This window comes from Dipodomys merriami, unplaced genomic scaffold (genome assembly GCF_024711535.1).
Source record: "Dipodomys merriami isolate MVZ:Mamm:240054 unplaced genomic scaffold, mDipMer1.0.p SCAF_15, whole genome shotgun sequence".
Taxonomy (NCBI): Eukaryota; Metazoa; Chordata; class Mammalia; order Rodentia; family Heteromyidae; genus Dipodomys; species Dipodomys merriami.
Window position 1 is genome coordinate 16015391 of NW_027202826.1, and position 22923 is coordinate 16038313.

The 22923-nt window shown below is 38.3% G+C and overlaps 1 protein-coding gene across 2 annotated transcripts in view; it reads right to left on the minus strand.

The window, feature by feature from the left end:
* Unc5c (unc-5 netrin receptor C) overlaps positions 1-22923 on the minus strand; it is a 335667-nt gene that overhangs the window by 59178 nt on the left and 253566 nt on the right. For both annotated transcript variants that reach the window (XM_070022304.1, XM_070022303.1), the window contains exons 5-7: positions 8071-8251; positions 4644-4811; positions 1661-1825 (exon numbers count right to left, since the gene is read on the minus strand). In XM_070022304.1, the coding sequence (XP_069878405.1) occupies positions 1661-1825; positions 4644-4811; positions 8071-8251 (514 nt within the window). The remainder of the gene's footprint in view (positions 1-1660; positions 1826-4643; positions 4812-8070; positions 8252-22923) is intronic.

The window sequence follows — 22923 nt, forward strand, 5'->3', positions numbered from 1 at the left end:
GTGTGTGTGTGTGTGTGTGTGTGTGTGTGTGTGTGTGTAGGTGTGCATGCGTGCTAACCCTGGGGCTTGAACTCAGGGCCTTGAAGGTTTTTTGTTTGTTTGTTTGTTTTTTAATTCCAGGCTAGCGCTCTACCACTTGAGCAACAGCTCACTTTCAGCTGTTCTGTAGTTAATTGGAAACTTTCCTGCTCAGGCTGGCTTTGAATCACAATCCTCACATTTCAGCCTCCAGAGTAGCTTGGATTATAGACGTGAATCACAGGTGCCCGGCTGCATTATTATTTTAAATCCTGAATTCAAATGTGTGCCAGTAGGAGCAAATGTCTCATGGTTGGCAAACAGCTGAATTCTTTGCATTCTTGTCTTTCTGACACTTAGTGACTGCTTGGTGAGAGTTCCCAATCCTGACCAGAGCTATGCCTTCTACTCAGCAGTAACCCACTCTCCAGCAAATACTAAGTATGGAAAACATGACAATGGAGGTTTTGAATTCAGTGTGAGCCACATCATTATTTACTTGTACTTTCAGTAAGATTTCTTTTAAAGTTCTCTGTGTGCACAGACTGGGAAAGGTAAACAATTTTGTATGTGCGTCAGAAACAAAATAATTTTCCTTAAATCACAAATACAACTTTCTCTACACAAAGACATTTGTTCGCTTGCATTCTGCAAGCAGTATGGAATGCATTACGAGGACCGTCAACATTTGGCTACCATGAATTCACATCCAAATATAACACTCTGTTTCATGCGTTCACCTCAGTGTGTGTGATTTCAGAAAAATTCTTAGCACCTTAATTTCCTGGTCAGGAAAAGAGTCACTAAATGACTTCTGAAGGACTCTTGGATTGAGGAGTAAACTTTGGCAGAGTAGAAATAAACTACCACTTCACTAAAAAAGAGCCTAAGGAACAAAGACATAAAAAATAGAGACTATTTAGCATATTGTACCCACGACGGAACTTGTACACTCATATTATCCCAATATAAATTTCATTCCAAATATTAGTACTTATTATAGGTTCTCGCATCCTACTTTGTCTTTTCAGAGTCTGCATATGATTTCATATGTTGCATAAACTGAAACATTTTACCAACATTTTTGTGCTTTAAGTGAATTAAACCATACATTATAGTTTCTGACACAAACCTAGCCAACACCTTCAAGGTTTTGTGAAGCAGTTCTTCCTTAATATTTATCTTAAATGGATAAATACATCTATAGAAATGCTTACTGTGTTTATAAAGTTTGCATCTCAAGGACAATGGCAAGGTAGTTGTTGGTTTTGAAGCATGCAACACCAGCTCGTGTTTCACAAGTCATGTCTGGACTCTACGAAAAGCATAGGCATTCTTCTGTGCTCACATCTAATACGGAATCATGGTCCCCTGGTCTGATAGACTGACAACTCCTCCATGGAAATGACTAGATCACTCTTTGCTTATAGACTGCATGCCATTGGTTAATTGGACACAATTATTATTCATTCTACTTCCTGAGACATTAGCTTTTCTTTGAGAGAGACCTAGGATGTGGATGCACCATTTTCCTTTTTATTCTTGTTCAAAGACTTCTTCATTTCTAAACCTTCCTTCAAAGGCAAGCAAATGGCTCCATGTCAGGCCCCTTGGCGCCTGCAGTTTGCCCAACTCTACTTACTCTGCATGCACAGACCATCCGTGCAGTTCTTGGATTGCAAGACCAGGCCGTCGCAGTCTTTGCCCCCATTCTTGGGAGCTGGTGCTGTGCACTCTCTCCTGCGCCAGTGGGTGCACTCAGTGCCACATGTAGACCACTTGCTCCAGGGGGTCCACCTGCCGTCCACTGCCACAAGAAAACCCAGCATCAGATCACAGGTTCTAGAGAGAGAGCTCAGCTACAATACAATGAAACCAACTACTAGAGAAAAGGCCCCACCAGGAAGTGTTACACTCACGTCAGCCACTGGAAAGTGGAATGTGCTAACTCATGCCATGCTCTGTGAACTTTCCTTACAAGATGCATCATTATTTACTCACTGGAGAGCTTAGGGTGGCTTACAGGCACATAGACTGGAGATGTCACCAGGAGCTATGTAAATGACGTCGATTTTCTTTCTTTCTTTTTTTCATTAAAGGCAAAACTTTTGGAGTTTGTACTAGAAATTATGGAGTGTCTATTGGGGTCCAAGATTCTTTCACTCAGAGTGCCTTTGTGCAGTAAAAGGAAATTTGTATGGCATTGGGAGAAAGTGTTGGTACAGGAAAGGAAAAAAAAAATCCATCCATATATCCATCTGTCTCTTTCCTGTCATTCACTTCTCTACTTTATATACACTTTTATTTTCCCTTTTTTATTCTGAATACTTGATTCTGGCAAAAACAAAAGCTTTAACTTTACAACCATCTACTGTGCCTTTTTTCTTCCTATTTCTTTTTCTTTTTAGTACTGGGGATTAAATCCAGGTCCTCACAGCTCATGCTAGACAGGTCTTGGACAACTTTACCCAAATCCTAATTACTGATCTTCCTTCTTGGAAAGAATATAGATTATTTTCAATTTATTACTTACTAGTATCATTCCATTATTTGATGATGCATTCATGTCTGTCTGTCTATCTATCTATCTATCTATCTATCTATCTTTTTTTGGTCAATCATGGGGCTTGAACTATGGGCCTGGATGCTGTCCCTGAGCTATTCAGCTCAAGGCTAGTGTCCTACCACTTGAGCCACAGCGCCACTTCCAGTTTTCTGGACATAGTCTCACAGACTTTCCTGCCCCAGCTGGCATTGAATAGCAATCCTCAGATCTCAGCCTCTTGAGTAGCTAGGATTACAGGCATGAACCACCAGTGCCCAGCTCATGTCTATGTATTTTAAAGATGATATTAGAAGAGACCCTAACTTTTGTTGTAATTTACTTTTAGGATTGACTCATATTCTTTCTAATTTTGGTGGCTGACTTATAAGCAATTTCAATGGCAATGAGCTAAGATAGCTCACTCTTAAAAACACACAAGTTAAATGCCAATTTGAAAAAAAATATACAGCAAATTTTACTGTCATATTTAAAAATGCATCCTTTGAAATTTCTCACAATGATAGGATTAAAAAGTGGAAACTAAGTTTTAAAAATGCTTTGTTGTCTCTGAATTATGAACAATTATGCTTATTTAGAATTTTATCTAGAATTTTATGTGATTTATTGAACATACAAATCTTCTAAAAACTGTTTGCTAATTAATATGATATCCATTTTAATAGTAATAGGCTGTATAGTTTGGAAAATCCATATATATATAACTTCACAAATTGCTATATAAACATATTTTATATTATCTACATAAAGATATAAACACAACTAAATAAAAAAGTAAGGAAAGCACCAGTGTTTCCATCATAGAGAACTGTCCATATAAACAACTTTAAATTATCTGGATGGAAGACATTTACTTTGATCTAGATCCTCCCAGTACCCAGAGCAGTCCCCTTCCCTTTTTCTTATGACCCTCTGTTACATTTCACTTTGATGAGTGCAGTCCTAAAGAAACCAGCCCCTAGATAAAGTACAGGAGAGTATAAAATCAGATCTGAATTCTTAAACTCAAGTGTCAGAGTTTCTCCCATAAACAAGAGCCCTGAAAGTGTTCACTATGAGAGAAATCAATGCTTTGGGGATATAATATGTAGATCATATTTTTTCTCCAACTGATTAATCCTATTTCTGGCAAAGGTCTCATTAAAGAAGAAACAGGACACAAGAGAGAGTGTAAGGAGTAAGGTGGCCGTGTATCTATATAGTCAAGCTTCCAACAGAAAACCAATCCTAAAGAATACAGGAATGTGATGGATTATCTCAACATAATTCTCACTTGATGTTAAGATATGAAGTACAATTAGGTACCTTAATGGGATATGGTTTGGGGCAAATATTAACTTCAGTTTTCCTACAGGTTAGACTGGGTAATTACGAATTTGAAATAGGATAACAAGATTTTTTTTTAATTTTTATTTATTTTTTTATTGTGAAAATACTGGATAGCAAGATTCTTGGGGGCAGAAAAGTATAATCTTGCTCTAGGTATCACTGCAGCCACCTCACAAAACGGATGACCAACAGGTGCAGGTAATAAAGAGCTACTGCAGTGTATTTTCGAAATCCATTAGCACATGTGTCACGCAGCCTTACCTTACTTTGAATTCATTACAAATGCTTTATTTGCCCTTGCCCAGAAACTGGCAACACATATTCAATATAACAGTAGAAGACATTTCTACATTTCAATTCCCATTCATTTCCATGGTTTTCTGAAGATTAAGGCTTGCTATTTCTAACATGTAATTTTTCAATGCTGCTCAAATTCCTTGAATCATTGAACTCGTAATCTTAGTTTCAGTAGTTTCATTGACTATCAGAGATAGAATATGTTTTGGGGTATTTAATTTCCTCTTTTATACTACGTTGCCTGTTTGGGTAACAAAGTTCAGTACTGTTTTGGAGACAAGTACTAGATTTCTCAGCAATGGAAACATTGTATTTTGAATTGACTTAAATAATGTGGATTGAACAGTCAGGTCAAGAAAAAGGCCTTTGTATCTACTTCCAAAATATATTTCTTTAAGGCGTGGAGATGTTTGGAATAAGAAGATGGCGTATTCACCTGGGCATAACGTAGTACAGGCTATCTTCTGCACACTCTGCCCTTCGCAGAAGGCTCCACCATTGAGTGGGGCTGGGTTGGTGCAGGTCCTTGTACGTTTCTGATACCCTCGTCCACAGCGGCTATTACACACAGACCACTCTGTCCAGGTGGACCAGCCACCATTAACTGAGAGGAGGAAAGCAAGAAGACAATGGATTAAGCTCATACATCTGCACAAAGGGACACCATACATAACACCCAAACTGAAAGTCATCTCACCAGTGACAAACAAACATCCTGAAAGATATCATGAACATTATGTTAGAGTATGTTGTGTAGCTGGGAAATCTAAACACAGAGAGAGGCAAAATTATTTACCACGATGCTTTCACTCAGAAAAACAAATAGATCACTCTCTGTTTTCCTTGGTTAACTTTTTTTAATACAGAAAAAAATACATGCCTTTCCCCAGTCAAGGTCCAAAAAGATGTTTATAAATGTTTATATACTGATGCCCAGACTGAAAGTAGATCTACACCATGGGAACTGCAGAAAAATCATGTAGACATTTTAAAAGCATTAGAAACATTTTTTAAAAACCACTAAAGAAACAATTGACTGATAATCTTTTTTTAGCATTTGCAAAATGTATTGCCTTTTAAAGCAATTTTAGTTAGTTTCACATGGGTATATATGAACATATATGTAAATATATGTGTATATATATACATGCATCTATATACACACAAACATATAATTATGCAATATGTTCATGTATGTTCACACTTATGTATATTATATATGCATATATATGGGTGTATATATCTGTGTGTATATTTGTGTATAACCTCCAAAATGACATTAAAAAGTACAAGATACATATATAAATATATTCCAACTAAATAATACTAGTTAGATGCATATTTTTCTGTAGACTTGTGTTGAGGCCCAACTTGGGATCGTTGGATAGCTTATTTTATGAAAGCACCAAAAGGATAAGCAGGTAATTGGCAGGTAGCATTTCAAACTTCAGTTGCTCAACTCCAAATTTCACAGAGCAATCAGTACAAATTGCTCACTAGCATATCAACAAGTTGATATTTTGGACCACAGGATATTGTACTGCTCTGATAAAACTCAAATGAGAAATGAGCTGGGCATTAGTGGCTGACTCATGCTGTAGTCTTAACTACTCAGGAGGCTGAGATCTGAGGAGTGAGGTTGAAAGTCAGCCTGGGCAGGAAAGCCCATGAGATTCTCATCTTCAATTAACTACCAAAAAAAGCCAGAAGTGGGGCTTCAAAGTGACTCAAAGTGGTAGAGCTTAGCCTTGAGTAAAAGAGCTACAGGGACTGTGCCCAGGCTCTGAGTTCATACCCCACAACCACCACCACCACCAACAACAAAATACACTTTAATGAGAAATGAATGATCAGAAACTTTTAGATGTTACATATTTGACAAAGATAGAGACAAAGGCTCAGATAACTCAGGTTATAAAAGGCAGCTAGTGGAAGACATTTTCCTAGATTACAAGATTTCTGAAACTTAGTTTTGACTCTTAGTTTGAAATGTTTAAGTTACTTGTGTTTGACCCTTTCTGAAAAGAATCCACTCATTTCAATTATGGGTGCAGAAAGAATGCTATATGTAGGAAGTGATTTGCATATATATTAAATATCCATATGATACATCTATATATAGTCTTTCTTCATTCATTATTTATGATTGGTCCCTGCTGATTGGGCCTCATTTCTACTTTGCATTTCAAGTGCTGTTAATCAAGGCTTACAGGAAGTTTAAACAAAGATACAAAGTAAGAAACTGGTTATTATGATTTAAGAAATGAAATTGCTTACAATTCAACATAGCCATTATCTGGACAAGGAGATTAAACCTTAGAGTAATCAGAGGATTAAAAAATGAAATGCATTTGTCCTGTAATTAAAATGACAATTTTATGCTATCACTATATTCGGCCTTGGGAAGATAATTATGGTTCTTGTTTGTGTAGCTTGTCCAGTGAAAAGGTACTACAGAAAAATGCAAAAGTTCAATCTCTATTACTTCTCAGGGTTTTTTTTTCGGTTAACCTGAAACTCAAACTATCACAAGGTGGATTAACAAGTGAAAGCCTAAAATTGTATTTAACATAACTTTCTCATGTCATGAGAAACATCTTAAAAATGGAAAGCCCAAAGGTGCCATTAGAACTGAACACTGATCTTTGGAATTGGCTGAAGAGTAGTAGGTATTAAAAAAGCAACTAAATTCTACAATGAGGCTAAAAGATTAAAAATGGCTTTAATTAGATCCTGCTGAGTTTTCTTGGTCTCAACTTTTATTCTCCATGAAAAGTATGTTTGTTTTCCTTCTCGCATAAAGCAGCCATCTTTCCTATTGGATTTTCATCTACTTCTTTTGTTTACTGCCCAACTAAGTAAATAAATAAATAATGTCTACAAGCCAGAGTGGAATATTTTTATGGTGCCATGTTCTTAACTGTTTTAGTATTCTCAGTGAATACCAGGTGCCAAATACTGGTCAATGATTCCCCATTTTCACAGTCCATCACCCTTCAAGAACCTGAGGGTCCTTGGTTTTGAAGTAGAGATACAAAGGTACCTTTGGCTTGAGTGGAGGGGAGACCTGGATTTAGCATTCAAAAGGAAGTATCACCTCAAAATATTCACCAAATATTCAGTTATTCAGTTTTTTTTTTCTGTGACAATAAATATACGTTGAGGGTCTCCCATTGTGAAACAAATACCTAAATGTACAATCATTCTCTTTGTGTACAAAGCTTAGCTTGGGCAGAGGAAACCCCTAGAAGTCACATGTGAAATGACGAGAAGTCGCTTGAGTACTAAGTGGCACAGAATAAAAGATACGCCACACCAAAATGCAATGCGACACTCACTGGTACTGGAGAACCATAGGTTTGGGATGAGGTCAGTACACACCACAGTAGAAAGAAGGCCTTGCGTGAGACTTTGCCAAATGCTAGGGATGAGAGCCTCTTGACTGTGGCTGCTTTTATCATTGCTCTGTGTGTCTTAGAAGAAGCACACAGTGCAAGTTCTGGAGAGGTCAGGGGGGAAAGGCCAGGCCCAGCTTTCCTAGTTGTCACTAGACTGAACTAAGTTCACAGGAAATCAGGAGCTGGCCTTCCACCGCTTTAACTTCTGAACTTAGTCTGCATCTTGGGAGTGCAGGCCTGGAGAGGAAGTTGCTTCAGGAGGCAGAGGGAATTCATGACAAAGCCATGGAGAATGCCAAACCCGATCATTCAGGGCAGTGTCTGGGTAGCAGACAAATCCCACTGACCACGCAAGGGACTGAGAGGAGAATAGCATTGAAAACAGGCTTTTCCCCATGAAATAATGCTCTCAACCAGTTCCAGTGGTTGGAAGGAGATAGACTGAGTCTCCAGGAGCTCACTCACCATAGACTATCACGGTGGCTGTTGTGCTTTTCCTCTTGGCTACGATATTTTTGGCGACACAGGTATAATTTGCCGTATCTGAGAGCCGGGCCTGCTTTATGATGAGGTTGTGATCGATAGTAATATAAAAATTCCGATCTTCAACCGGATCAATTATGTCTTCATTTTTCAACCATTCCACCTAGAAAAGGCAGAGATACAGAATTGGTAAGTCCCCCAGCACAGATCCTTAAATGGCTGTGTGCTTTCATGTGTGTTCTGTCACGCGGATCACATTGTTGTATGCTACAAACTCCTGCAAAGCAGGGGAAGGAACTTTCCAGGTCATGGGAAGTATCACTCACCTGCCACACATGCTGATTCTGTCTGTACTACATTATTCTCAAATGTCAATGAACCAATTGGGGAATAGAGTGTTCAAATTGTTTTCACTCTGCCCTGCAGGCAGGAACAGAGAATGAGCATTGCCAAGTTCAGAACCCAATCAAAAATAATAGGCTAAGCATTTCAGGCTGAACTCAAACCTTTTGCAATTTGATTTGTTTACTTTTGGAAATTTACCTGCTGCTTTTCAGAACAGAATAGAAGGACTATAAAACAAGCTCCAAAGGCAGTTGGGACATCATGTAGCTCTAACAAAATAACATTTGGATGATTTACACATAGCTTTGTTAGAACATATGGATTAAATCTACCTGAAAATGCAGGCTTTAAGATGTAGCAAAGCACCTATTTGGAGATGCAGTTAAGCCAAACTTTCTGGGGGAAAAAAGTTTGTCTACCAATGCTCAATGCAATCCAAGTAGCTCATCTTTCATGGTTAGATCTCTCTTTTTGTATATTCCTAGTATGCAGGTCTTCAGTTCATGGTTTGGAAATGGGTAAACTGACGAATAACAGGATTGTTGAAAAGAATGGAATGGTTGTTCTTCTACGCAAATGTTAGTTTAACAAGAGTGATCTAATTCCTGTTGAAGAAAAGGAGGGAAATACACCTTGTACAAGCTGCCCTTTGGAAGGTAAACTATTTCTTGTCCTGGAAATAGCTTTTGTTTGTTTATACCGGGATTTTCCTTCAAAGAAAAACAATATTGATATTTACTACACTTTAACTTTTCTTTTGCATTAGAAGGACTGTTGATACAAGTAATCTTTAGGGGTGGTGAGTCAATATTGTTGCCATTTTCAAAATCTTCCAAAGCTTCTCTAGCACCCAAAGAGGTCCAGAAATTAATCTCTAAATCTGTTCCATGGATTGACATAGCTCAGTTCTAAGCTATTTCGAACACAGCAACTCTCAATACTGTTTCTCTACTCTTTAGAAGAGAGGTCAATGTTTAAAAGGGGAGGGAGGAGGAGAAACAAAATCTAACCACAATCCTGAACTATAAAAGGAAATAAGAGATGTAGATTAGTACAACTGTTTGTAATTATGGAAAGTCTAATATAATTAAACAATCTTGACATTGGCACAAAGGGTAGTAGAGAGTGGTTTTCAATTACAGTCTGTACATTCACCTACCCAGCTTTGAGAATAAGTGACAGTAGACATGAATATATTTTCAATCTGATCTTTACCTAGGTTGTCTTTTCCATGCTGAACAAAGCTTTGCCCTTGAGAAGGCAGTATTGGACTCTACTCAGTTGTTCTTAGATCCTTCTGACATTGTTTTTACACTCACCATACTAAACTCCCAACAATCTGTACTGATAGTCTTCCTTTAAAGGCAGTCCCCAGAGCCAAGGGTTCTCCGTATATGGGCTAGTAGTTCACAACTTTTCCCCTGACTTCCCTGCTGGCCATTGATTGATGAGTGTTGAAATCTGCCCCTGTCCAGGAAGGTCAGTCAGATCTGTGTTGTGCCTCGTCTGGTTCCGGCTAAAACCATATCCTAGAGACTTACACTACTATTTGGTGTCTCCTTTTTTCTTAGAGGATGTCTTGGAAGTCCTTCCTCCCAAAATGACTGGTATTCAAACCTTTTTCTCAACATTTTCTTCCAGAAAACCCAGCCTATGGTTGTGGCTGTGTAAAAGGATAGTTTCTTCACACAAATTGGTACCAGCTTAACAATGGTGCTACCCTAATTACCTGAGGCGCATTACAAGTGGCTTGTTTATTTGAAGAGTTTATTTATATATTTATTTATATAGGAGGGGGTGAGCTCCATTTGCATGGTTCACCAAATGTTTTAAGAAGTATACATGAAGCTGGGTTCTGGTGGCTCATACCTATAATTCTAGCTACTCAGGATATTAAGTTCTGGAGCATAATTGTTCAAAGCCAGTCAGAGCGAAAATAGCAGTTCAACTGGTAGAGTACAAACTGAGCAAGTCATGGTCCTGAGTTTAAATCCCAGTATCAGCAGAGAGATGAGTTGAGGGGGAGTGGGAGAGAGAGAGAGAGAGAGAGAGAGAGAGAGAGAGAGAGAGAGAGAGAGAGAGAGAGAGAGAGACAGACAGACAGACAGACAGACAGACAGACAGACAGACAGACAGACAGACAGACAAAGAGACAGAGAGACAGAGAGACAGAGAGACAGAGAGACAGAGAGACAGAGACAGACAGACAGACAGACAGACAGACACAGACAGAGAGAGAGACAGAGACAGACAGAGACAGAGAGGTGATCTTTGTGCTTTATATCCAATGCTACTTTTTACTCCATTATCTCTCACAGATGTTTTAGCAGTGATTATGTTCTCTGAGCCTCCAATCCCTGAAAAGTCCTCCCTGGCTCCCCTTTCCCCTCCCCCACTGTTGGTACTGTCCCAGTGCCCTGGGAAGGGGCACAGTCTTCCTCTCCAATCACAGCTGTCGTCAGAGAAGCTCTGCTTTTATCTGCTCCACCTTGGCCTGGCTCGTACACCTTCTCTGGAAGAAACTGAGAGTTCTAAAGCTAGAAAAATGGCTGAAACAATCAAGAAGGAAGCCAAAGGTTCCTGCAGCTTCTGGTAAGATCCGCTAGTTCCCTGTGATTCTGCAGTATCAGGTGAGCCACAGTCTGTTTTGAGATCATCTCATCTAGGGAGGCTTCAGGTGTGGACTTCCTGTTCTTTCCGGCTGTGCTGAGCTGTGCATCCTCATTCCAAATGCCCCAAATCCTTCCTCCGGCCTGGTGTGCACAACGTTACCATCCTTTCAGATTGTTTCTGCTCGGCTGTCTTTCCCCCACCTAAACACAACTCTTTCTGGTGTCAGAATTTCATCAGAAATCCTCAAATTCTCAGTTTCAACACAGCAATAAGTCTGTGGCCTTCTATTTTCTCTTACCGATTCTAGTCCCTTCTCTCTCAACATCTTTGCTCTCAATCTCATGACATCGTTTAATTTCTACACTTTTTTTTGTGGTTATCTACAGACCTTTGGACTTGTGTAGTCACTTTTTCCAGCATAATTTCTGATCATTTTGATAACCAACAAGAGGACACATCCAATGTGTTGGCCCCTTAGCTCAGTGATCTATCTTCCATAACAACCATGCCTTCATGGGTCACATGTTGGAGGCCAGAGGATTTCAACCCTAGCTCTGCAAAAGAGTATACTGGAGTACACAGAAACTAAAACCAACCCTCAGGAAAATGTGATTCTCTGGTCTAAAGACTGGTGCATCAGTATTGTTGAATGTCTCCACAAGGTTATAAATTACTGGTAGACTATTTCCTGGAAAAATGAGATCCTAGGACCTAAAGGATCTGTGTCACCCAGACAGCATGATAGAAATGTAGAACCCTAGGCTCTGCCCATCTGAACTTGCTGCATCAAAATGGGCATTCCAACAGGAACTTCAGGGGATCTAGGCACACACTGAAGTTGGAGAAGATACTGTCTTCTTTCCCTTACCATTCATGGTCCCGCATTTTGTTGTTGTTGTTGTTGTTGTTGTTTATTGTGAAAATACCGTACGTTACAATTACATGGGCAAGATAATGAGTACATTTCTTATCAAGCATTGTTGCCTCCTCCTTTGTTTCCCTTTCCCATCTCTTCCCACATTTGTAAATCCAGGTTTAAACATCCTTTCCTTTCATGATTTTTAGTCTTTCTTGCCCACTTTTCCTAAGAACCTTAGTCCAATAATTCTTCCCATGCTTCCCGGGATCTATGAACTGTTTACTTACAACTCTCTCTCTCTCTCTCTCTCTCTCTCTCTCTCTCTCTCTCTCTCTCTCTCTCTCTCTCTCTCTCTCTCTCTCTTTCCCTCTCTCTCTTTCCCTCTCTCTCTTTCCCTCTCTCTCTCTTTCCCTCTCTCTCTCTTTCCCTCTCTCTTGCCCTCTCTCTCTCTTTCCCTCTCTCTCTCTCTCTCTCTCTCTCTCTCATCCTCCTCTGTCTTTTTTCTTAAGCAGAGATTCCAATGTCTACTGTTCTAATAACCATGCCTCATACCCCCTACCTACTAGCATCTCTTTCTCCCTTCCAAGTCCTCACTTAGCCACTCTACCTCGATCCCCTCTTCATACTTCGGAAAGGGAATTGTGGGTAGACACAACAATCATGAATGGGCTTATTCTAAATTCATGAAAACAGGACACAGTGGGCCCTCAATCCTGCCACCTTGGTCTATATTTTCATCACATTTGATTTCCCACTCACCTAGATAACTGCTCCACATTTTGTCCTTTCTCCTTAAATACTACTTTCCCTCTGTCTTCCCTTTGAACTGATGACCCAAATTCCGGTATCATAAGCAATCTCACCCAGCTCCGTGCGACGATGCCTTCTCAGACCCATTATGCACCCTCTATCTTGTCACTGGAGCTCTCTGGGCTCCTGAGTGTCACCTCTGATTTGTACCCTGTATCCTTTGCCCATTAATATTCAAGGGAAAGCCCCAGCAATCCCTTCCCCTGTCTAAATTATTCAGTTTTCACTCTATACTAAATCACGTCTGGGCTCTTACTGTCCACAGCTTACAATCCTCCCTATCCACTTGTGTTCAAGCACCTCGCTCTTCTTTGTTCACTTTATAAGACACTGGGGAAGAGTTGTCCACACTGCCCCTCCCCAATCCCTGTCATCTACTGAGCCTGCTCTTCCCTCCGCCACTTCATCACGACTGTCTCCTGTTCTCAGTGCCTGCCATTGTGCCGGGGGGATCTCATCATGCTCCATGTCACTTGGCTCATCGAAAGACCATGACCTGGACAGTCCATCCTTTCTCCTCACTTGCAGTCTCTAGACACAGTACTTCCCTGAGATCTCTTGAGCCCCTACAGTTTCTCTGGGTTGACATACACACCTCTGCCGCTCAGTCCTTAGGCTTCTTCTTTTCGTCTCTTTTCTATCCATATTCAATTAATTAGTGAGCTCATCTTGTCTCATGTAGATGACTCTTAAATTTATATCCAGCCCAGACTCTCCCCCTGAACTCTAGACTCATATATCCAATTGCCTGATATGACTTTCCTCAGATGTCTAACACTAACTCTCTAAACAAACTCATCCAACCTGTGCCTCCCATAAGCACAGACATCTCAGTGAAGGCCAACTCCAGACCACTAGTTTCTTACACAAAAATCTCCATCTAAGCGTTTTTATACATTTCTTCTTCATCCCACAAGTATTGAGAAACATATGAAGAATTGAACTCTCATCTGATCTCTTATACCTCCTTCTTGTTCCAAGTCACAGCCATTTCTCTCCAGGACTATTGCAAGAACTTTGTGTAATCATCTGCTTTCCTTCCATGGTTCTCAACTATTTGTTCTTATCACAGTAGTTAAGTGGACTCCAGTCAGGGCATGCAGTACTACATCTCTAATCCCACAAAGACTGCTTAGTTCAAAATTCTTAGGCCAAAGTCCTTAGAATGATGAGTCTTCAGACCCTGCATCACCATTCACTCCACTTGTTTATCTCTTAGCCTGTTCAGGTCCTTGTACTCATCAAATGGTACAGTGTTGACTTAGCAAGCCTGGCTTTTGAGTTTAAAAAAAATACCTGTGAGGCAAGTATGCTTTATTGTTTCCAGTTGGGCTTACATAAAAATGATAAAGGCACAAAGAAATATACCAAAGAGAAAAAGAAAAGAGTAAATAATTCCACTCATCATCTAAGTTTGAATCAGCAAAAGAAATCAATATATAAGCCACAACATATAATTTTTAAAATCCTTCTTATGTGATGTCTCCAGAATCAACACTATTAGATAAAGTGACACTTATTTAATGTGAAATAATTTCCCAGCAAGTATCCTTTACATACTAGGCTTTATGTAGAATTGTAAGAAAAACAGTGTGGAGACTCTTTTGTGCTATAATTGTCCTGTATATTGAGTAATCTATAATTAATTCAGCTGTGGCTATGCTAAATATGAATGTTATTTTCTTTTTTCAGTGTATAAGTCTCCATGTCCTTTTTGTTGTTTGCTTGATTGATTAATCAAGTGTTAGTACCTACTTTTACCTACATATTCTATTCATAGTTTGGACATTTCCCTGCTTTGTGTTGATTTCACTCTGTAGTGGATTTTCTTTCCCATCCCTCCCACTTAGCAAACTGATTTATAGAAGAGAAGTCTTTCTGAGTTCAAAGTTATTTTTAGTTCTGTATAAAACATTCAAGAAGAGAGAAAAATAGGTTGAAGTTCAGAAAACAATAAAAGGCTTCAGCCATAAACCATGGCTTGTTGTTGGCGGCAGGGATGTGAATGCTGTTCAGTTACTGTACTTGCGGCTCAGAGACTGCAGCCTTTACAGTCATTTGTGGCATGTTTGAGGCAATTTACTTGTGTTCAAAAAGGCATGGGATTTTATTAATGGGAAATAAAAATAGTTACAAGGCAGCAATATTAGGATGACTTAGTTATGTGTTCTGCTGTTAGGTTTGGTATTGATTAATTCCACTGTGTGCATTTGAGGATCTTACTTTGAGACACACTGGCTGACATGAATGGATGGAGGAAGGGTGGGCAAATATAGTCATTGTATTCAATGTACACTATGGAAAAACTGAGCTAGGTAGTTGGAAAGTAGGGCTAGGAGAGGGGAACGGGGAGAACAATGGAAAAGGTGACACTGACCAAAAGGTGTTGTACTCATAACGACCTCTGGAATTGAAACCCCTTTGCACAGCTGCTCAATAATAATAAATAAATCATTTTTTTAAAAAGCATTGCCTTCCAGATACTGGTGGCTCACACCTGTAATTCTAACTACTCAAGAGGCTGAGATCTGAGGATCACAGTTCAAAGCCAGCCCAGACAGGAATGACTATGAGACTCTTATCTCCAATTAACCACCAGGAAATTGGAAGTGGCACTGTGACTTAAGTGGTAGAGCGCTCGCCTTGAGCTGAAGAGCTCAGGGACAGCTCCCAAGCCCCATGACTGACAAAAAAAATTGCCTGGAGAGTACTAAAAGGACTGCTTCTCATTTCAGGCTCCTCTCCTAGATGGTTTCTTATTTTCTATCTTCTTTCCTGTTCTTATTTATAGAATGAGAACTTTAGAACCAATTATATAACAACTTAAGGATCAGGTAAATTAATATATGTAAAATTTAGTGCCTGACAGACAATATACATTCTAAAATTTAGATTAGCAATTCATTCTAAGGTAAGACAAAAACCTTAATTTTAATTAACTAATTAAATTAATATCCATTACTCAATATTAAGGTAAACCAGTTAATTAACATTAATGTCAGACAAAATGCAAATACCTCTATAAAAGCCCAACAAAAATAGTGCTAATCGACAAACAAATGTATACATAATCGCCTTAACAGATGATATATGTTCAATTGTTTCAACAGATCACACAGGTTAAAAGATACCAACTTCTTTCCAAAGGTCAAACAGGAAATCTGAGTCCGAAGTAGCTCACACCTATGTACAGTTTGCTTCCAAAAAGCAAACTCACGATGAAGTGACTCCTTGTCTCCTCCCAGTTCCCAGTCATGCATCATCCTCCTTTGTCCCTAGCAGTTAGAAGACTCTCGGCCCCATCGCCTGCCCTTCCATGCCTCAGCTGGCTGTAGTCTGAGTTCACACTCAGTTCTCTATTCCAGTTTCACTTTCAAAGGCGAGCAGTGAGCCCTCTTCCTCTCATTGACCTCTCTATGGCTAGTCATCGTGTTGTCTTTAGTAGCTCTGCCCCTGCTGAATTTCTCCCTCAGATTAATGTGGTATTACAAACCTCCTTTCTTTCATCCATTGTTTTCATTTCATACAGTCCTTTGCGGGATCTCACTTCCATTTTCTATCATTGCTTTCTAACTCCATTAGAATGACTCAGGGAGCTTTAACACAAGTCTTCCTGCTTGGCCTTCCTTTCCCCGGCTCTGATTTAATTGTCATGACTAGGGACACAGGCCCGGTGTGGCCCGGTTTGACAGCCTGGGGAGATCTCATTAACTTTTGGTTGATAACTCCAAAATTATTAACACCAGTCCCAATTTTTTGTTAAGCTTTATCTCTGTTTCCAATTACTTTCCAGATAATTCTACCTGGGTGTTCAACAAACATGAAAAGCATAACCAGTGCTACATCGATCACAATCTCTCTTCAAATTGATCTCTTTATAAACTTGGTCCCCTTCGTCTTCATCCTAAATAATGGTGTCAGGAATAGGCTCTGAAATTGAGCTCAATTTCTCCCTTATGTCTTAAAATTCTCAGATTGTCATCATTACATGAAGTGTATACAGATAATAGTAACACATAGCAAAGAACTGTGCTAATTCATTTCAGAAAATTGATGATATGATGTGACACTTTTAAAATAAGATTTTTTCCCTGGGAGATATTTTGCCTCAATCCTATCTGATTAGCAATCAAATGTAAAGATCAATCAAATAAAGCCATGCACACAATCTGTATCTTCTTTTATCTTTTTTGGTGCTGGTTCTGGGACTTCCTTGTGTTTTCTTTGTTCAAGGCCATAGGTCTACCCACTTGAGCCACAACTCCACTTCCTACTTTTGTTTTGGAGATAAGAATCTCATAGACTTTGCTGCCAAGGACTGGACTTGAACATGGATTCTTAGGTCTCACCCTCCTGACTATCTAGGATTGCCAGCATGAGCCACCAGCACCTGCCAAGTTTGTGTCATTTAATGAACTAAATTTCAAAGAGGTACCATCAATAAAACTCTCTTTATTTTAAGGGAGAAAAGAGACTTAGAGTCACACAGTCTGTCTTAGCCCTTTTGTTACTGACTTCACAACCTTACATAGGCTTTTCCAGAATCATCGTCTTAACCTATATCATAGGGGGTTTAGGGATATTTAATGAGAAGGAGAAGCACTTGGAATCAGAAGACAGTAAATATATTTTATTGCCTGTTCCTTGGTAGTAACTTTAACTCAGAGCTGTTTCACATACATCAAACATCAGTGACTCACTACTCCTTCATGTCTCTATTAAGAAGTATACATCTCTTCTTATTATTGGCACTGTGTTTGTATATAATTTTGTACTAGATTGCATTAATTATACAAAGTGGTTTCACTATGCTATTTATAATATGTATATAATAATTTAATCATGATATATATTCTATATCATGTATATAATATGATATAATGTATATAATATATACACTTAAAGTTTTTGGTATGTTTTAATGTGCTATTTTCATATATATAATATACTTATATATATTTAGGTAATAAACATATACATATAGAGAGAGAAAGTCTGGCACAAAATTCTCAGAACACTAGCGTATTAATGAAGATGAGTGATTCCTAATTTGCTCATGATTGTTTGGACCAAAATGTAATCACTCTGTATTTCGTGCTCCTAGACAATGTACCGCCTTGACTTGCTTTGTGATGTCATTGAAGGAACGACTTTTTAACTTTTCATGGCTCCTAGATGCATAGTTTTACACTTTCTCTGTTACTGGTATTGTTTTGTAAACGTCCAAACTATTTTCTATAGCAAGCACTGATAGGGAAAAAGATTTTTTATTATATTTTATTGTAAAGACGCTGTACAGAGGGGTTACTGTCACGTGAGTAAAGTAATGAGTACATTTTTTGCAAGCTGGAGGGAAGGGATAGTAGGAAGAAAACAAAAAAAAATGATGTTTTTCATTGTAGTATGGAGACCATGTTTTCCATGGCTCAGGCTTTGGTGGCTTCTTTGGGACAGCAGTCCAACACTGAGCAATCCTCTACTTCAAATGTTCCCTATTGCCTCTTCCCTAAATGCTTTATTATGTAGTTTAAATTTATTTTTTTAATTTATGCCATCAGCAAAGATTATTCATTTGTAGCTTCTAATTAAATATAGGATAAATTATAATCCTCAATTCACTTGATTTCCCATGCTCATGTACACTCCTTTATTCATTCCCCTCATCTGTCTAAATGAGAATCACAAAACTAAAGTACCTAAGAAGATTCTAAAACTTCTAACTTCAAGTTGTTCTCTTGTTTAAGAGTGTACATAGTCTGGGTGGGTACCAGTGGCTCACCTCTGTATTCCTAGCTACTCAGGATGCTGAAATCTGAGGATGAGAGTTTGAACGTAAGCCAGGACAGGAAAGCCTGTGAAATTTGTCTCCCCAATTAACCACCAAAAAGCAGAAGTGGGTCAAAAAAGCAAAAAAGCAAAGAGATAATGCCAGCACATAGGCCCTGATTTTAAAACCCAGAACCAGCACACATTCTCTCTCTCTCTCTCTCTCTCTCTCTCTCTCTCTCTCTCACACACACACACACACACACACACACACACACACACACATTCATGGTGTGTAAACTATGGATCCATTTAGATAAGGCAGTTATTTTTCAAACATTGTTTATTTCCAGTAATGTTTCATGATTTACCATTGCAAAACAAATGTTTTGGCATAACAATAAAAACTTTTCAGATTAATCATTATGGCTTCCTCCTTAATTCTTAATTGTTTCCAAATCCCTATACAAAAGTGTTATATTCCAGGCTAATTCATATATTATGAATTTTCTAGACATGCCTGGCACTAGTGTTAGCCATAACTATTTTCAAATACATTAAATGTTTTCTCTGAGTTCTTTTTAAAGAAAATCAGCATCCTCATGAAAACTATAATCTGCTATTCTCATTTTATTTTCTGAATGACCATTTTTAACAAAACAGGACACTATATTAAAATCAAAATAATACAGACATTACTAATAACAAATGATGACAATCATTAGGTGATGAAAGTACAAAGTTGAATATTTTCCCGTATTTGCTAACAAATGCAACCTTTGACTACTAAACAAAACCAAAAGATTTCTCTTAAGGGATGCTTCAAATACCTTAAAGAAAACTAATATACTAATTCCATGAATTTTTTCTTTCTATTTTTAGAAGCAATACAAAAGCAGAGGCATTGCTTGTATTTTGAAACAGTTTGGCTACAACTTTCTCTGTATATAATCCTGCTAAATATGCACTACAGATGCCAATAATTATCAATCAAAATAAAATTGATTTTACATTAACCAGAAGGCTCTAAAGGTTAGATACAGATGGAAATGTAACAAACTCTAATCTGAAGGTGACTTCCATATATATTTATATAACCTTTAATATGATGCTACTGGTTGAGTTTGTGTCCTTTTTATATCAATCAAGCCAATTTCTTAGAGTTTTAAATAGTTCTACTTAATAACTTGCTTATTTTTGAAGCTCAGGGTATATAAATGACATAATTATGTAATTTTTTTTACCAGTAAGTTATGTTGTTTTAAATTATTTTCTGATATCCTTCAGAGATGGTTGGTTTGGGTCAGGATGTAGTTAACAATGAGAAATACACATTCCCAGCATGGCAAATGGCAGCCTTTCTTTCTGCTTTTGATACATGAACTTGTTAGCCCTGGGATTGGTTAAGGAATTATCTAATCATATCTGTCAATTATAAAGAGCTAGGCACCTTGCAGTTTTCTTTTCTATTCTATTTCCCTGTGAAAGACAGATGTGTTGTGTCTAATTATTCACTGATTGGTATCGGGAGAAACATTAACATAATTGGCACATTTGTCCTAATTAACCAAGAGAAACTGCCACATGCCACCCAAGATGAAAAGTGAGGCCAGCAACCATTATCTGGGAAAAATCCACATTTATCAGCAAAGATACTTTGTTTATCTCAAACTGGGACCCATCAAGTCAGAACACCAGGGGTGAAAATGACACAACAGAGTTGTGGAGTATGCACATACCTATGAGAATGGAGGTTCAGTGGAGAATTGTCAAATACAGGTACATTAATCAAACAAATGGGAAAAGCAATTATGGGGGCAATTATCAAATGCACACTCAGCCAACCTGAGCTTCTCCAAGGGGCATTAGCTAGCCTCTGGGAATTTGCCAAGTTTTACTGACTGGTTTAGAAGTGACAAGTTGTGTGTGTGTGTGTGTGTGTGTGTGTGTGTGTGTGTGTGTGTGTGTGTGTGTGTGTGTGTGTGTGTGTGTGTGTGTGTGTGTGTGTGTGTGCATATTTGTTTTAACTTTGCCTTCTAGACTAGTACTTCTTAAACTTTGATACATTGTAGAGTTATCTTGGCAGCTTAAAACAGTTCCTAGTAGTCAGGTGACACTTGCTAAGTCAGTATCTCTGGTGTGGGGTTATATCATCAGTATTTTCTAGCCATAACATAGGGGAGTGCAATATGCTTCCAAAGGTACTACCCAGTACCGCAGACTGGTTCTATTGATTGGCTAAAATGAAGATTCTGATGAAGTAGTCAGGGATGATGTCTAGGGTCTGCCACCCTAAAAGGCTTTCACATTAGTCCAATGTGGATAATCTATGTACCATGGCCTGAAAAGCAAGGCCTTGACAATTCTAAAATATTTCTGCAGGCACTAAGTCATTTGTACATTCTGCTAATAAGCCTTTTTGTAGACTAGCTTAGCTTCATTTTTTAAATTATCTTTAAGTAGTTGTACAAAGGAGCTCCCATTCTCACAAACCATTATATATTTATATGTATATTCACAGGTAGGATTTAGCTCCACCTGCTCCAACTGGACTTAAAATTCCAATATTATCTTCTTTTTAGCTTCTTACACTACCAATAGGCATATTATTGTCCTTTCTAGAAACTCCAATTCACCAAGAAAGTATTCTGCTATGGAGAAGTGTGCTAGAAGTCTGTCTTGACAAATCCTGGAAGGATTTAGCTATTTGCTTCTAAGATTAGGAATAAAACAAAGATTTACTCACGTCTTGGTTGGCCATTACTTTATATCTACTTTATATCTTTAGTTCTGTGAAAAAGGGTATTTTTGTACTTCTGAAAAATAGGTTGGTCTTCAAGCAACTTGAATTATATTTTTAGACAATTGTAAATTTAAAAATTTCAAGTGGAAACTGAAACATATTTTATTCAGATGTTGTAACTTCTGCAAAAGGAAGAAGTTGCCAAAAAAAGGAATTTGTTTTACTACTAGATCAACCATCCATTAATTGCACTTATATCTGGCTCATTGCTTTTGAGAGTGGAACACATTTGGACCATATTGTAGAGGTAAACATCTTAAAATCAGAAAATTTAAAAATTAAGTTAGATGTGGAGAGGTAAGAGAACGTCGACAAATGAACTAATAGCAACAAAACACAATGAATCTATTATTTTTTAAAAGGTATTATGACCATATACAATAGCGTCTTACAAAGGAATAGAAATAGCACTGAAATATCTTTAAAAGAATAAATTTTCCAGGTCAAAAGTACTATAAATTGACCAGTCCATGGTTAGTTCTTAAGCAATTTTTAGTGTTAATTTGGCTTTTAAGAAAATTAACTGTTAACCATTCTTTTTTATTATTTTTATTTTTGGGAGTCTGGTCGTGGCCCTGAACTCTGGGCTTGGGTGCTGTCCCTCAGCTCTTTACCTCAAGGCTAGTGCTCTACCACTTGAGCCACAGTGCCACTTCTGGTTTTCTGAGTGGTTCATTGGAGATAAGAGTATCACGCACTTTCCTGCCTGGGCTGGCTTTGAACCACAATCCTCAGATCTCAGCCTCCAGAGTAGCTAGGATTACTGGCACCTGGCCTGGATTCTACTTCTGTAGAGAGTCATTGAAAGAAATATGTATTGCCTGCACTGTCGAGGCAGAGATTGTATTTGCAAACAGCTGGGGGCTACTGGCCACCAATTTTATGTCATTTAAGAGAAGTTTATGATGCTAATGGATTCTACATTGGAGGTTCTACTGACTCCCCAAATACCAAATATTATAGACTTTCTTCATTAAGTAAAATCGACCTTAATACCATGTTCAGAGTTTGTGATCCTGAGGGTGCTTAACGTGTGCCCCGCATCTCTTCATTTTTCTTCCTATCTTCTATTTTCAACTTAGGACAAACACCCATTTTCTTTTCTTTGGGTGATGACAAGATTCCCTAAATAGTTTCTGTTCTTTCAGTTCTAACATCAGAATGCTCTCTTCAGAACACGTATCAGGTTATGGTAATTTGTTACTCAGAATCTCCAATGGCTTTTCACATATTTAGTTCCAAATGCCTTAGCATGTCAGTCACTGAACTCCTCTACTACTACTGTCCATTGAATATCCTCCTGTCTTCTCTGTTGCTCCCTGGGACTTGAACTTCAGACTCCTTTTAGTGCTGTGACCACTTCATGTATTTGTATGGCTGCTCCCACTGTCTAGGGCTTTCTGACCCAGATATTTACAGGACTGGCTCCTTCTCATTCAGGTTTTGAATGCTAAAGTGACTCCTAATCCCAACAAACATCTCATACAATTTCTTATTTCCTCGAATTTATGGTTATTTGAAATTATCGTCTTTCATATATATATATATATACATACATATACATATGTGTGTGCTTTATATATTCTTGTTTATTGTTTTTCTTTTCTAGGAACTTTAGCTGATTTATTTGTATTTCCTG